Source organism: Teleopsis dalmanni, chromosome 2 (assembly GCF_002237135.1).
Source record: "Teleopsis dalmanni isolate 2A chromosome 2, ASM223713v2, whole genome shotgun sequence".
In the NCBI taxonomy this organism is placed as follows: domain Eukaryota; kingdom Metazoa; phylum Arthropoda; class Insecta; order Diptera; family Diopsidae; genus Teleopsis; species Teleopsis dalmanni.
This window is the reverse complement of record NC_051847.1, coordinates 11,347,857-11,363,351: the sequence shown is the minus strand read 5'-3', so window position 1 is coordinate 11,363,351 and position 15,495 is coordinate 11,347,857. Positions and strand designations below refer to the sequence as shown.

General features: G+C 27.6%; 1 protein-coding gene across 4 annotated transcripts in view; it reads right to left on the bottom strand.

Moving 5' to 3' along the window:
* The window catches only part of LOC119682759 (putative uncharacterized protein DDB_G0277255), a 53,170-nt gene that overhangs the window by 17,346 nt on the left and 20,329 nt on the right, over positions 1-15,495 (bottom strand). For 3 of the 4 annotated variants that reach the window (XM_038096263.1, XM_038096261.1, XM_038096262.1), the window contains exons 2-3: positions 2,750-3,500; positions 2,230-2,320 (exon numbers count right to left, since the gene is read on the bottom strand). In XM_038096263.1, coding sequence (XP_037952191.1) covers positions 2,230-2,320; positions 2,750-3,081 — 423 coding nt within the window. In that variant the 5' untranslated portion in view covers positions 3,082-3,500. Of the gene's footprint in view, positions 1-2,229; positions 2,321-2,749; positions 3,501-3,659; positions 3,677-15,495 lie in introns of those variants that run through there. The other variant, XM_038096264.1, reaches the window with a different exon arrangement.

The following is a 15,495-nucleotide window of genomic DNA, read 5'->3' as shown; positions in this document are numbered from 1 at the left end:
TTAAATAGTTAAGAGCATAAAAATTTAGTGGTTTCGCTATGCGAATGAAAGAAAATGCTTTGGCTAGAAAGGTATTTGCTTCGGTACTCGCTGGTCGTAAATGTGGTAGGTGAAGTCCGCATCTTTGGTGGAACGACCAGGTAACTAACGATATGAAGGCAGTAAAGAAAGTGGCTACGAAATCTTTGGACTTGATGAAGCTTAAATACTCTTTGCAGTATTTATCTCTTTATCTCTTTAGTGGAGATTGAACTTAGCTTAGTATGTGCCATGTAAAAGTACATTTTGGACACACATAAGAAATTATTGGTTAGTTTCAGTGCCGGCAGAGTTTTCAAGTAATGGAAGTAACGCCGTCCAAGTAACGCAAATGAGCTGTTTTGTTGCCCTGTAAGGTATAAATGACCCAAATCGTAACAAGTAAATGTTTAGAGAGCACGCGATTATACTCTAGCCTTACTTGAATTAGGACTGTACTTGCTATATGAAGAAATTTTTTCTTTTGGAGATGACAGACAAATGTACGATGCGAACCAAAGCGTAAACCATACACAAAAAGGGTGAAACTGCAGTTTGGACTGATTCATAACATAATAACTTACTGTTGAGTACGCTAACCTATACCGTAAGTTTCGTTGTGCCAAATTAGTGTTTACTGTATGGAGAAGTTATCTCTTTCCTTCTAAAAGAAGAGATATGAAGATTGCACGCATTCGAAGATTTAAAAAAGATAGCACATTGGTGTTCGGCTTCGATTAGGCTATGCTATTTATCTGATCAATTTCTATAATGTGCAGTTGTTGATTTTGCTACATTTTGTTGATGAAATTATATATATAATATATACATTTAATGACATTGTGTACATCAGAAAAAAAATTTTTCGTTATAAAAAAATTTGTTTTTATGTTTATACAATTAAAATTTTTTTTCTGTAAATAAAAGAAATAAATTGCAAGGCTAAAATTGTTGCAGAAAGTAAAGGTGTTGATACGAGTATATACAAAAATTTTAATAATTTGTTTAAAATTAAAATTTGTTTCTGTATAGCGAGAGCTGTTTTTATTTATTAAACTGAAATATATTGTTTTGGATTCTAAACAGAAATATTATGGAAATAGTAGAAATTTACATAAAAATTTCTGTGGAGAAGTAATTGGAAAGGTTAAATTTGCAAATGTCAGAATGACAAAATAGAAATATGTAACATTGAAATAAATTATTTATGCAAAAAGTTGTTAACATTTCAAAAATTAAAATAAAAAAATGTTATAAAAATATATGTATCGCCAGTGAAAAAATCATTTAGCGTTTATGGAACGAGTAAGCATTTTTCAGTGAAAGCGCAAAAATTAAAAATTCTAACTTAAAATGTCAATGTATGTCATTGGAGACACTCGTACTATATCGCGGAATTATGGAAAGCTTTTTAACTACAATTTCATTACAAAAATATTAATTTACGACGACGGCATTTAGTTAATGAAAATATGAATTCAATTATGATTCACATATCAACATTTAAGTTTATTAAAAATACTTGCTTTTATTTGTAAATATCAACTTCAAATACTCATGCAGTACAAAGAAAGCAATTGAAACTCAATTACTCAATATTACAATCGCAATTACCCGGAGCCAGTAGTCGTAATGGCACAAAAGCTTCAGAGTGCTATTACCACCCATTGTTCAATTAATAACATGCGACTTAATCGCTTACAGAGCGCTCCATAATTCTTTGTCCCTTTGACTAATAAATACTCGGTACTGGTTTGTGAGTACATATTTCCATGCTCTTACAATATGTCCAAATAACCTTTCCAGCTGCTTTTATTAGGAGGACACACAAATTGAATTTGATTAAAATCAATTTAAATTGATTGCATCAACAATGGACAGAGAAGTTTGGTGAGCAATACTTTCAGTAATTTAATAAAAAATACGAATATGTGAATAAAATTGATAGCTGACACTGTAGTCTCTTGTTTTAAATAAGTTAAATCAGCAAATTTCAATCGAAATGGTTGTTTGGTTTTTATAGCCAACAATTTTTACACTATGATGACTCATGAGAAGACCTCGATGAGTTTGTTAAACGGATTTAAATTAATTAATTTAGTATTTTTGCTAATGTTAGCTGGTTCATTTCTTGACGTCAGAACAAGAAATGGTAGAATTAGGTTATAAACGTATTGTAAAAGGATTATCTTTATAATAATTGCAACTTACCTTAAGAACTGAAGAGAGGCTGCTAGCAGTCGCAGATTCGGAAAAAACGCTATCATGCGATTGTGAAAGTTGATCTTGTGTATTATAATCACTGAAAAAAAAAGTATTAAGTTAATTTTTTGCTACTATATAGAGTTATATACAAATTAGAGATATCAAATTTATATAAAATGTAGTTTTATCATTAATATGAAGTTGTACAATAACTCCAACTTCTATAACTCGAATTTTCTATAACTCGAACTAAATAGAATGCAACAGGATTTAGAGAGCGAAGTACATACAATTACAAAAAAATTCTTTAGCTCGAAGTCTCCATTAGTCGAAAAATTTCTTTGCAAAATGGTATTTCGAGTTATGGAAGTTTGACTGTGTATTTCTAATTTACTTCTCACTTCTTTTTAACATTACTATTAGTTAAACCTCTTTATAATTCCCTCGTTTATATCTGACATAAATAAATTTACTTTAAATATATCATAAGTATAATAATTTAATAATACTTTAATTGTAAACTGACCTGTCAACTAAGCGTCCTTCACTCAAGCTTCTCTGACTGTCGGACATTTCTCCGCCACTGTTATTATCATTTGTACGTCCTGCATTGTTGCTATCAATGTTACTACCACTACCATTACCACTGCTATCAAGGTCCTGCGATGAGTCACCAACGCTACGTAGTTTCTGTCGCTCACTGAAAAAACTACGATTCATTGCAGTTGGCAATACTGCAACGCCTATAGATTGTCGTTGTGGAGTATTACCTGGCCCCACATATGTATGCTTTGCATAATTCTGTGTGTGATGACTATGATGATAGGAAGATGTACTTGAAGTTGTTGTTGTGTACATATCGTTATCGTTTATTATTGTCGTACCAGCCGACGTTTGGTCTCTTAATTGTTGTAACTGCTGTTGTTGAAGTTGTTGTTGCTGTTTTGTCTTTTGTTTTTTAGATGCAGCATCTCTACCTAATACGGCTGCTCCTATACTACTCGCAATGCCGTACGATTTTGATTTAGGCAATGATTGTGATGAATATGATTCCTGTATTTGTTGGTGTGTTAATGGCGACGATGGTGATGAAGCCGAAACAACAGAAGATATCGAAGAAAGTGTAGCACTACGTAAATTCTTTTCACTGGTACTACTTGTAGGCTGTTGTGGCACTGATAAGCTGGTTGGTGTATCTGTTGGATTAGTGATGGTACGTCGTCTAAAAATACGCCGCAAATTTCGTAAAGGATGAAAACGACGCCGTTTTTGTAAATCTAAAATATTAAAAAGTTGTGGTAGAGTAAAATTAGATAATTTAAACATGATAGAAAGTTTAAATTGGCAAAGATGTTAATGCCGCAATTTTGAAATCCGCAAAAGCGGTGAAGCCTGAAACTTTAAATGTGTTATATGAAAATTAATAAATAAATTACGCAATGAATAAAATATTTTGAAATACATATGTCAATTTTAAAAAAAAATTGTGTATGTATTTAATATTGTATGATATATATTAATAACTTAAAATAGTATTAGAGCTTGCATACTCTGCTACATATTTTCTAAATTTAATTTAAAGTACTCATAAAAAAGGTTATATTATAATAAACTTTAATGCATATAGGTATACGATTTTTCAGATTTGGGACAATGGGTAAAGCTTGGAATCTATGACTAGAGGCAATAAAACGGTCTTAAGAACGATAATATTCTGAAGTTACTGTGAAGAAAATCCTGACTCACTCCTAGTTCCGAAAGAAAGAATGGAAGAGAAAATATTACACAAATCTTTTGCGATTATTTGTTTGATTAATTGGAATAGGTACTTGAATATTTTATGTTGTGTAATCTCTCAGAGAAGAAAAATATTATATATCAACCATAATAAAAAAGCAATCCCTAATATTTTAATGGCTGTGGGTTAGACATATGTAAGGCAAAATCATATAGTTTCTTTTACTCAGTGATTTAATAAAACTGAGTCTATCATATAGGTATATGCAATCCAAGAATATAAATACAAAACAAAGAAACAGTTAAAGATATAATGCAGATTGATTATCTTGACTTTTTAGTTGAGCATGGAGTGTTTTATAGCCGGATGTAAATAATAAGACACTTTAGATCTTCTATTGGGCTCGACTTTATCTTCTTGCAGTTGATGTGCGCAGCCTATTAAGATTACATAATGGTTTTCCTGGTTATACTAGATTGTTTGGTTGGTGATTTAGTGTTAATAGTAATCTAGATCTAAAATTGGATCAGTGAGCGTGCTAGTTTTTATTATTCTAGAATCTCAATTTGTACGAATTTTTATTTTATGGATATAGAGAGCTTTCGAAATTGTAGTTGGCATTAAGTGTAATGTTTGTATTGTTAGTGACCTTATTATATTCAAAGAGAATATTTTAGTTCTAATGTATGTTTATAAATCAGAAAATAGTAAATTCTTTTTAAAGTAAAATTTTCATTTTAAATACTATTTTTATAATTAAATTACATAGCGAGAAGAACACATAACGTCTGATGAAGGCAAATTATTTTTGGTGTCTTTTTTATTATTATTATAAGTGGATTTAAAATTAATTACCAAATTAATTTTTATATTTATGCGAACCTCTAACTAGTGACTTTCTAATAGAGTACTTGCCCTAAGAAGGCTAGTTTACTAGTACTACCGCACAAGGACAATTTCGATGTTGCCATCGTAAAGCAAAATAATAATTTCCAAACAATCAACACCAAAGCCGCTTTGTACAAAGGATTTGTGACCTAAAGGATATACAAATGAAGAAAAAAATTTTTAAATATGTTTATTCCAAAATGCGGCAGAAAATATTTAAGCCAATCTAATACAAAAACAGTTAAAAAACTTTTTAAATTTGTGTGCATTTTAGCAAATTCAAATTGACAAAAAAGATATTGAAGAAAAGCTCAGTAAAATAAGTTTTATTTCGCATAGATAATTAGTATTTTAACTGAAAGTTTTTAAGTGCTTGACCGCTTTTTCAGATTTTAATAAGTTCACATGGCTTAAACACATGTGAACACATAAAAAAGATACTCAATACTTCAATGCATATAAATTGTCCATCCACGTAATTTCAGATAAGATACGACCTTGCACACCACAAATTTACTTTTTATTTTTATTTCACTGGCATTTTGCACTTTTTACTATATTTACACTTTTAACACGCAATTTACGGGGTTCGACCCATTAAGTGTTTCATTTGTTACGTTTCCGATATTTGATAAATTCTTCCGTCCATTGAAAAAAAACCCGAAAAATCGCTATTAACGAAGCGTTAACCCAATTCATGTCCAAATAAGGCAATGTTTCGTTCGAATTGATAAAAATTTTGTTCAGAATTATTTGTGTGCTTAAATGTACGTCAAAGTGTTTCATTTTATTTTATTTTGAAATACTTTATCAGTTAATTCAGTTCATATAACAAGCATTGCCTAAAGCACTTAATTGACTATTTCGAGTGTACGGTGTACAAGATTGGGCAATACTTGAACACATCCGAAAAACAATGGAAAAGAAAACACTTGATCAAATATTGAATAATTGGTAAATTTCTCGGATTTTTTAATTCTTTGAATAATAATTTTGGATTCTTTGAAAGAATACTTACACCTGTTAAAATATTAAAATTAATAAAATAAATTCTTACAATTGGTATACGATATCTAATGTCTCAAATATAATAAATTTTTAAAAGTTAGTATACACGTAGGGTTGCACAGAGTTTGGAGAGTCCATTGGAGCAAATTTTTGAAGGCATCTTGCTATTATTAAAAGAAGCATTCAAGTTGGCTATCATATGTATATAAACAATTTTTTTTCAAAAATTTAAGCCATGTTGTAGCCAAAGCTACAACACTGCACTTTTACACTACAAATCAAATTTGCTATATCGATTTAACGTATTCCAACGTTTCTGAACCTCCGGTACACGGCGTTAGCATTATTAGTTCGTCGAATATCATATTTATATTTTTGTTTTAAAAACGAAATGTCTTTAGTTTGTTTTTGAAATCTACAAATATGTAGTATATAGAAGAGTAAATGCAGATTATAGATCATTAGAAATAAAGTTCATTAAAAATCGAAATGTCCTCATATTTCTAACAATAAGGGTGATGTTAAAATTAGTATATTTTACATCTCTGAAAAAAAATGGAAAATGGAAAAATTTGCAGATAGCAGTTTTGTAGAGAGGTTCTTTTTGTGTAGTAAAAGTCAAGGACATTAGAAGAGGAAATTAAGTATTAAGTCTTCCTTTCTTTATTATATATGAATGTGAATATGTTGAAATGTAAGGACGCAAGGATACAAACATTCACGGTATTGGTTAAACTATAAAATCTATTATTTAGTTTTTGATGATTGTATAGAACTCAAGCTTATCAATCTATATAATTTTTTGATAAAACATGCGGAAACTCATCCTAAACAAAGAAACAACATTCATATTTGAGGATAGCGATAAGAGTAAATTAATATAGAGATCTCAATCACAGTCGCTTAATAGACTGAATTAAAGTAATATTATATTGAAAATAAAGTACACGAAAATGAAATTATATTTTTTGCAGTTAAGTATTATTTATTTCGCATAAGTACAATTGAAAATTGACTACATGCGATACTGCTTAAGCAATCTCTACAACCTATCCCAAATATCATTAATCATAAATTAATAGAGGAGTTGTGAGTGTGTCCTAAGGCATAGCAAAATTAAAAATATTAGAAATGAACTTAAAAAATTTACTTCGATGAATATATAATAATACGATTAAGATAAAGAAAAGAAAATACATCAATTTAGTTACATTGTTCACAATCCATAGAGAAATAGATATAGATATGTTATGAATATTCAATGTGAATATATAATTAAAGTTTCGTATTTTGTTTACTCTTACATTTACATTGACATTGCATTTCAGAAACCTTAACCCAGATTTTTGACTCATCACAACAAAATTTTTATTTTCGTTTCTGGGTTATTTGAATAATTTTTTCACGTGTATGACACACGTTTTCAATTATATATAATTAGGTTAAAAAACGGCATATTTTCATATTTTCATATTTTTAATTATTAAAAACGAATTATAATTGAGTTTTTTTCTGTCTGAATATTCAAGCGCGCATGTTTGGTTTAATGCCTAATTAATTATTAACAGAAAAATACTATGTCCATATGTGACTTAGTAAGACTTTTTAAGCGAACAAATAAAGAATGAAAAGTAATTAATTAAATTGTTATTAATGGTTTTTTATTAAATTTCATATTTGCTCAAATAGCTGCAAATGATTTTTTAAAGGCAAAACTAAAAAAAAAACGGAAATGAGGTTTGAATACAGAGAAATGCAGATACAACGAAGTGGTCAAGAATCCACCTTGTTGAAGGAACGTGTTAGTAATACTAAGTATTACACATGGCTATATAGTAAGTATATATACTATACATAAATGTTGTGACTAAGCAATATGAAGATTATAGAAATTAGTAAATAATACATAATATATAAAATTATTATAAGCTACGAAGTGGCTATAAAATTGCTTTTAATCTCAAAGATGTTCTTCTCAAAACATTCTTAATTGATTAAAAACCTATTGAATACATACGAGTATTAAAACACTATAATCTTAAAAATATGTCTGTACTGTTTAATAATGTCCTATAACAAGAAATTTATTTCATGTACAAAAGTAAACTTTTAATTAAATTCAATAAAATATAATAAAAATAAAGTACACAAATATATTAATTCTAATAAAAATAGAGCAAGTGAATTTGTTAATAAAACTTTTACAGTAAATTCTCAAAAATCCAGAAATATGTGCGAATATAAAAGTCAAGTACGGCTTTGGGTCAGTTAACTAATAAACGTTAACTCTGAGCTTCAAATTTGGCGGGGCACAAGTTCGAATCCTAGTACTTGCAGTCTCAAAAAAAAAAATTATTTACGAATAATTAAATACAAGAAATAATTCCAAGGCCACTGATAATGGGTATTTGGTAATACTCGAAACAGCTGTATGGCCAGCAAAGTATTCAATTAATTAAAATAATATAAAAATGAGTTTTTGTTGTTGTAGTTCACTACTCGTACTACCTCTAGTTTCATTAAAATCTATGTTAGTGAAATATAAATTAAATTTATTTAGAATTATATTAGTTGATACCAGCAATATATTAAACTTAATATAAATAGGTGTAATTAAATCATTAGAGCTTAATATAAGAGTTTAATTGAATGTCTGCATAGCAGCTCCAAAACATGATGAAACAACCAACACCTCATCTCATGTCGTCAACTTCATATAGTTAATTTATTGAATGATTACTTAATTTTTGATGATAATTTGTCATCAAATATTAAGATTTGTGGTCAAAATCTTGATATTTTTATGAGTATTCCAATTCCTAATGGACCATACGTTTCTTTTATTTGATATGGGAAATGCTTACTTGGACAGTTTACTAATATTGTACCATATTTTCAACACTCTCCCATATATGTAGTGTGTTCTATTAATGTAAAATAACAATAATAAAGTTAATATTCAAAATATAAATTTTGACAAAAACAATTAGTTAAACCCTACAATATGTATTAAAATTACTAATATGTCAAAATGTCAAGATATGAATTGATTGTTTAATATTTGCCAAAGCCTGCAATTGTTGTGGCACGTATTGCGAGCGAGCATTTCAAATCTCTGACGAGGGCATGTACTACGAAAAAATCATTTTGACAACTTGATAAATTATTTGGAAAAAAGTTAATGAACTCAATAGATACATAGATATTATATTTTCTTATAAATTAAATAAACACGTCATCATATCAAAAATAAAATATAAATGTTAAAAAATAATGGTAATTAGTTGGAGCACAAAATGACTATTACAAGTGGACGTCCAACTAATAAAGAAATATTTTGTCAATAGAAATAAGCTACAATTCACAAAGTCATCAAACTTTTATAGTTGAAGAAAAACGTGTTGAAAATTAAATTTTCAGTCATTACACTAACATTGAAATGCAAATTAAATCATTACAAAAGCATTGAAATTGAAGTTAAAGCTTGAAATCTCTATTGAACCGCAAAGCAATGTGACCAATCAATTAATTTGGTATTAGTTTTTTTATATTTTTGATTAAATTGTTTTACTGGTAAATGGGTTTAAAACTTCAAATTTCAAATTTCAAACTTGAGCTACTGACACAGTTTGACAGTAAATAATTTGATGACGTTTAACAGTGACTAATTTTGTTAGCAAAAATGTAAAAATGTATTTTCGAATGCAATACACATTTGACGAAATACGTCAAATAAATGCATAAACAATTACTCTAAGGTTTTATTTTAATTGAATATGTTTATAATAAAATAATATTTTTAGCTTACTTCCAATATATACTCGTATTTGTAAAAAAATCAAAGATGCTGCTTTCATCAAAGCAATAAAACAAATCAAATAATATTTATACAAATAATATTTATTACTTTTGATGGCTATAAATTTGATTATCAAACGCGGTTTACTACGTGTTAATATCTACTAATGATTGTTTACCAAATTCGTATATTAGTACATGTCTTAAATATTATATAAAAATAAGAGCAATATATTAAATAATTTTTTTATTATTTTTTTTTTCTGATCTGATATTACCTTTTTGATATGCTAATTTGAAACAAACGGTTTTAAGATTTTCTTTTGTTGACAATAGAAATTGACATTTGTTTCAAATTTTCTTTTGTTTTTTTTTTTTTTGTTTGTTGAAGAAATACAAAAGCTTATCAAAAATATGAATTTATGAAATTGTTTTATTAAAAGAAACTCTATTACTTAATGGCCGAAGCCTTCACACAAAGATGCAGTGCCCTATAAAATAGTTCATAAAATTGGGTTGTGGTTTGTCTTTGTTAAAAGTGGAATATATTAAAAAAAGAAGAAAGCCAGCATAGAAAATTATATTTCTCTGCAGCAATTATTAATAAAAGTTAGGTGTTATTAACGAAGAAGTACAATATATTTATATACTATAGTATATAATTATTTAACTTTATTTTTAGAAATGTTGTAGTCAGAAATATGCTTTAGAAGAAGTTAGCTATGGAAATGCTGGTTGATTAATTTAAATAGTAATTCGGTGGCTATTGGTGTAGACAGAATGATTAGATTTAGTTTATGCAGTTCAAGAACATCATATTCATTCATGTTAATTTCTCTTATTTTCCAAACTATGGAAGAGTACTATATGTAGAGCAAAAAAAAAGTAGTTTTCTTCTCCTATGTTTATTTGAAGTTGTGACAGTAAATATTGTGAGAAATTTTCATTCTAGTCTCCAGTTCTATTGTTCCAATAGAACAAAAGTCAGTACTTATATCCGGTGATCCAGAGAGGTTTCTTTTGTAAATAACAACATCCTAATCAAGCATTCCAAATAAGAATCCTATTTTTGTTTTTTTCTTTTGAATAATCATATGAATGCATTCCTTTGGAAATATATGCACAAATTACGTGGGGAATATTAATATGACCTTATTTTTTTAAATGTATTAAATGTAGGTAATAACTGCGTTGAGTTTAGATATGAAGTCACTCCTCTTTGGAGTACATTCTACATGGAGTTTTGAAAGCGGATTGTAGTTATTGTGATATTATCTCTTTTAAAAACTCATCTGTATTGTATTTGCATTTACACACGATTTCATAATAAGAAAATTTTTGCTCTTATCAACTCGTCACCACTGTTAATTTTCAACAGAAGCCGTGTGCTGAGGTGTGAACGTTACTAAATACTATATATGATTGATACTTTGTTTATTTCAAATCTGATTTTACCTAGTGCTGTGATTTGTCTAGTGTTGTATAACAGCTTTTGTCTTTTTAGCTGCTATAATTTGTGTTTGAGATTATATTTAGATTATAATATCGTAATAATAATCCACTTACTGAAAGTATTTGTTACTAATAGCTCATTTAACCACATTGAATGGTGTAAATACCGGTGTTTCTAGCATACAAGTGCTTCAAGCATCGTCGACTCTTTTCTCGTCACTTATCGACAATTTTGATCACTCTATATTAAGACGGTCTATCACTCTATATTATATCAGAGAAACATTGACGGATTCGCTTAAACAACAGAAATGTCGTGTACTTTTATAAAATTCTCAACATAATCTACTGAACTATGTAAGTCAAATTAAAAATTTCAAATTGCTTATGAATTGTCAATATAAATTAAATTTATATCAATTACAAAGTAAACTTCTTCAAAAATAAACAAATATTAAAACTCCAGTTAACAGCACCAAAATATTAAAAAAAAATTTGTCGCTAGTTATAAGTGATATCTAAGTATATTCTAATCTTTCTAAATTGTAATAAATAATTGTAAATTATTCATTTGTTAAATTATAATTGTTTCAATAAAATTATTTACAATACCATTATTGAAACTAAAAATTAAAAACAACCAGCTAACAGCATCAAATAAATAAAATGTATTATTATGAATAGTTCTGTTTTAAGCGACATTTAAGCAAATCCTAATCTGATTAAATTGTAATGAATTATTTACGATTGTTATTGTTTCAAAGGCTTTACAATAAAATTATTGATTTAAGATTAATAATAAAAAAGAAAAATAAAACGCAGCTGCCGTTTTATTACAAATCAAGCGGATATGAAAGATTTACAGATTGTTCAGTTGAGTTGATGTCGTCAATTCGGAATTGAACGTGCCGTGTTGATATTTCTACTCGATGAACACATCGCTGAACTTCCTTTTGGCAAACAATAAATTTCAATATTTTGTATCTCAAAATACAACAAAATGTGTGAAATGATGTAATTAAATTGAAGTAATGCAAAAACAATATTGCAAACAAATTAAATAAATTACAAATGACGTATTTTGCACTTTAAGTGTACGAGCGTATAAAAATTATTGATTTATTATGCTTAGAAAAATAAATAAATTAAATTGATTTTGATGTTAAAAAACAATAAAATAAATAATTAAATAAAAATTGTATTGATTGCATTACTCTTAGACATTGTACTCCAAATATTGTTAACTCCAAATGTGTTTTTTGCTTAATGTGTGGCTTATGTGGGTGGGTGTTTTGTTAACACTTGAATAATGAAATGTTAGCTTTTAATAGGAGTAGAAGTTTCATTGAACCAAAAACTGATACTGATTAATACAAAATAGAATATTTGTTATTAAAATGTTTACAAATAACACAAAACTTGTAGCGACAAAAAAATATTTTTTATATATGAAAGTCCGACCTCAGCTTTAAACATCAGATTGTCTTAGAAATGAGCTCATCCATATATAATTAAGTTGCTTTAAGTTTTAAATCGTATGAAGAGAATAAGTAAATTTTCATCATTAGCATTTTTTTTTTACTCATTTCAATAAGTTTTTGCTTGTAGCAGTGGTGGCAGTGGAACACTGACTCATCAGTGATTGACATCAGTGAAAGATGTAATATTCCCAGTGAAAACTTTAACCACCGTTTTGGAAGAAGCCAATTTCTGATTGAAATTGTTGACTAATATTTGCAGAAAGCATAGTATGAGTGATGAGCAGAAATGTTTGTTCTTTAAGAACTACGTCACCCTCCAAAAAAAATAAAACAATATTTATTTATTTGGAAAATACAAAGTGGTAAAATAATCTCCAGCATTCTATTAATATGGGGGTAAAATCAATTATTCTAATGTAATAATCAAATCTACACTAAAGTTAATACAAAATAAGAAAAAAATAAAATAAACCAAAAATTAAACTATGTGAATAAAAATACTTGTCGATAGAAAAGAATCATATTTCCGATAATGAAATATGCAGTAGGCTTAATGGTAAAATTGCCATCGAAACACTCACTTATACAATTAGACATATATGAATAAGTAAGAAAATATTTAAAAATCTAAAAATATTCGTCCTTGCCTTATCTTTGCTAGTCGAATCCGTCTAACTTTTAAATAGACAAGGAAAATTAACATCTAAAAATATTGTTTTAAACCAAAAAATTACATATAAGTTACTTTAGTACTCCTGTTGCTTATTATATATCAATATTGACGATAGAAATAAGCTTTAAATCGTGTATAATTATATAAATTATAAAATATTATTTATTAGCATAATTAAGTAAAATTTTTGCGCTTTAATTAATGTTGTACAAATTTCATTTAATTCATTAAATGCTTAAGAACCGGATAAGCTACTCAAAGCCCACTTAACGCCAACAATTCAAACTACTAGCAACAATAAAAAATTGCAATAAAATCATCAAAACTATATCTAACCGAATCAAACCAAACCAAGTATAGAAACAATCACTCGACCTTCAATCACCAACACTTGAAGAACCAAACAAAAGAAAAAAAAGAATTTTTTATAATGTATCTACAATATTAAACTAAGAAAGTAGCGCAGTCTAAAGGCATGGGCAGAGCTGAGTTCAGTTCAGTTCAGTACGCCACCTTCATGGTTTGCTAATGCAAGACAATTATATACGCACCTAATACTTAAGTGGCTAACCCTGAATGCAGTTGTAACTATGCAAGACGTCAAATATACCATAGCAAGCAAGAGAAACAACATAGTTGCTTATACCGGAGCAACATTTCTGCTATCCAAAGTGTGAAAAGTTAATTAAGTTTAATCGCCTACTTGTTGTCCAATGGAATTTTGCCTCAAACATACTATATGCAGATTAGTTATTGTGGTATTAATCATTTCAGACCCATATAAGAGCAAGGGCTAGAGGATTATTAATAATAATTACTATATTTATTTGATTATTACACTTATTTGATTATCATGATTAAACTAATTAGTTATCCAAGTTTAAACTGTATAATACTAGAATATATATTATCTAAATATTTATGAACAGACTAATAGCTTTTATTAATTAAACTTTACAAATCTAATAATTATACAAATTTACTAATTTTGTTTAGAAACCGTATAATCTACGGTATAAATCCCAATAACAATATAATCTGTTTTTAAAAAATAACAATATCAATAATAATTTACTAAAATAAGTCATACTTTAAAAATGTTATATACTATATGTATTTCCGTACAAAATTGAAGTCTACCCTTATATGTTACATTTAAGTTGTCTTGTAAAGTGTTGAGCAATAGTTAAAGTGCTAGCTAATAACACTAAAAATGCGCTATAATTGAAACAAGAAATGAAAATCATTAGATGGATAAATGCAATTTCTTCAAATAAATTGAAAGCATTTGTAATTGAACATACGGTATGTGTCGAAAATATCCGAAGAATCAAAATAGCACATTCAGAAATACTGAAATACTGCAGGGAATGCCTCGATATTGATGTGTAAATATCAACAAAAATTTAGTGATAATTATTTCAAAAAAAAAATTACGTAAATTTTTGTTAATGTTTCTAAATAAATACAAAAAATTTCTTTGGATAACTCAGGGTCTTAATTTTATTATTCATTGTATTATTATATCTACAGATCCTGAAAAATTTCATCTGTAAGATTTGATTTTATAAATACACATATAATTAATAAAAAATTATTACTAAATGAGGAACAGGGAAGGTTGGCTAGCAGAGACTACGCATTGATTTTATAGACACTTATCTATACAAGAGAGGAAGATAAAACATTTTATATAATAGAGAATAAAGAGAGTAGGCGCAGACATACTAATTTATCGATACAATATATAAATAATATATATTTTATAATGTACATATGTGTGACAGACTTCATGTAAAACGTCTTTTTTGGGTTTACACCGATACTTGATGGCTTTTGCTTTAAGATATCACACCTCCTAGTACATTTTTGATTTAAAAGCAACTTATATCATTATCATCAATATTTTCATTGGGAATTTCGGGAGTAGTTAGTGATTGAAAAAGTGTGTTTCAAGACTTTTATATTTCACTTTAAATTCTAATTTATTAAATAAATAATATTATTCTAAATGCAACTATGATTGTTAATAAATCAATAAAAATTTTAATTATTTATTCTATTTAAACAATACTGATTAAAATAAAGTGAAGTAATTAAATTTACTTAAGAAGTATAATAATTAATTTAAAATAAAATACTTAAATAATTTTCAAAACTTCATAAGCTAAATTTAAGTATTGTTATTAAATTAGATTATATAATATGATTAAAAAATCACTGAAGAGTGTAAA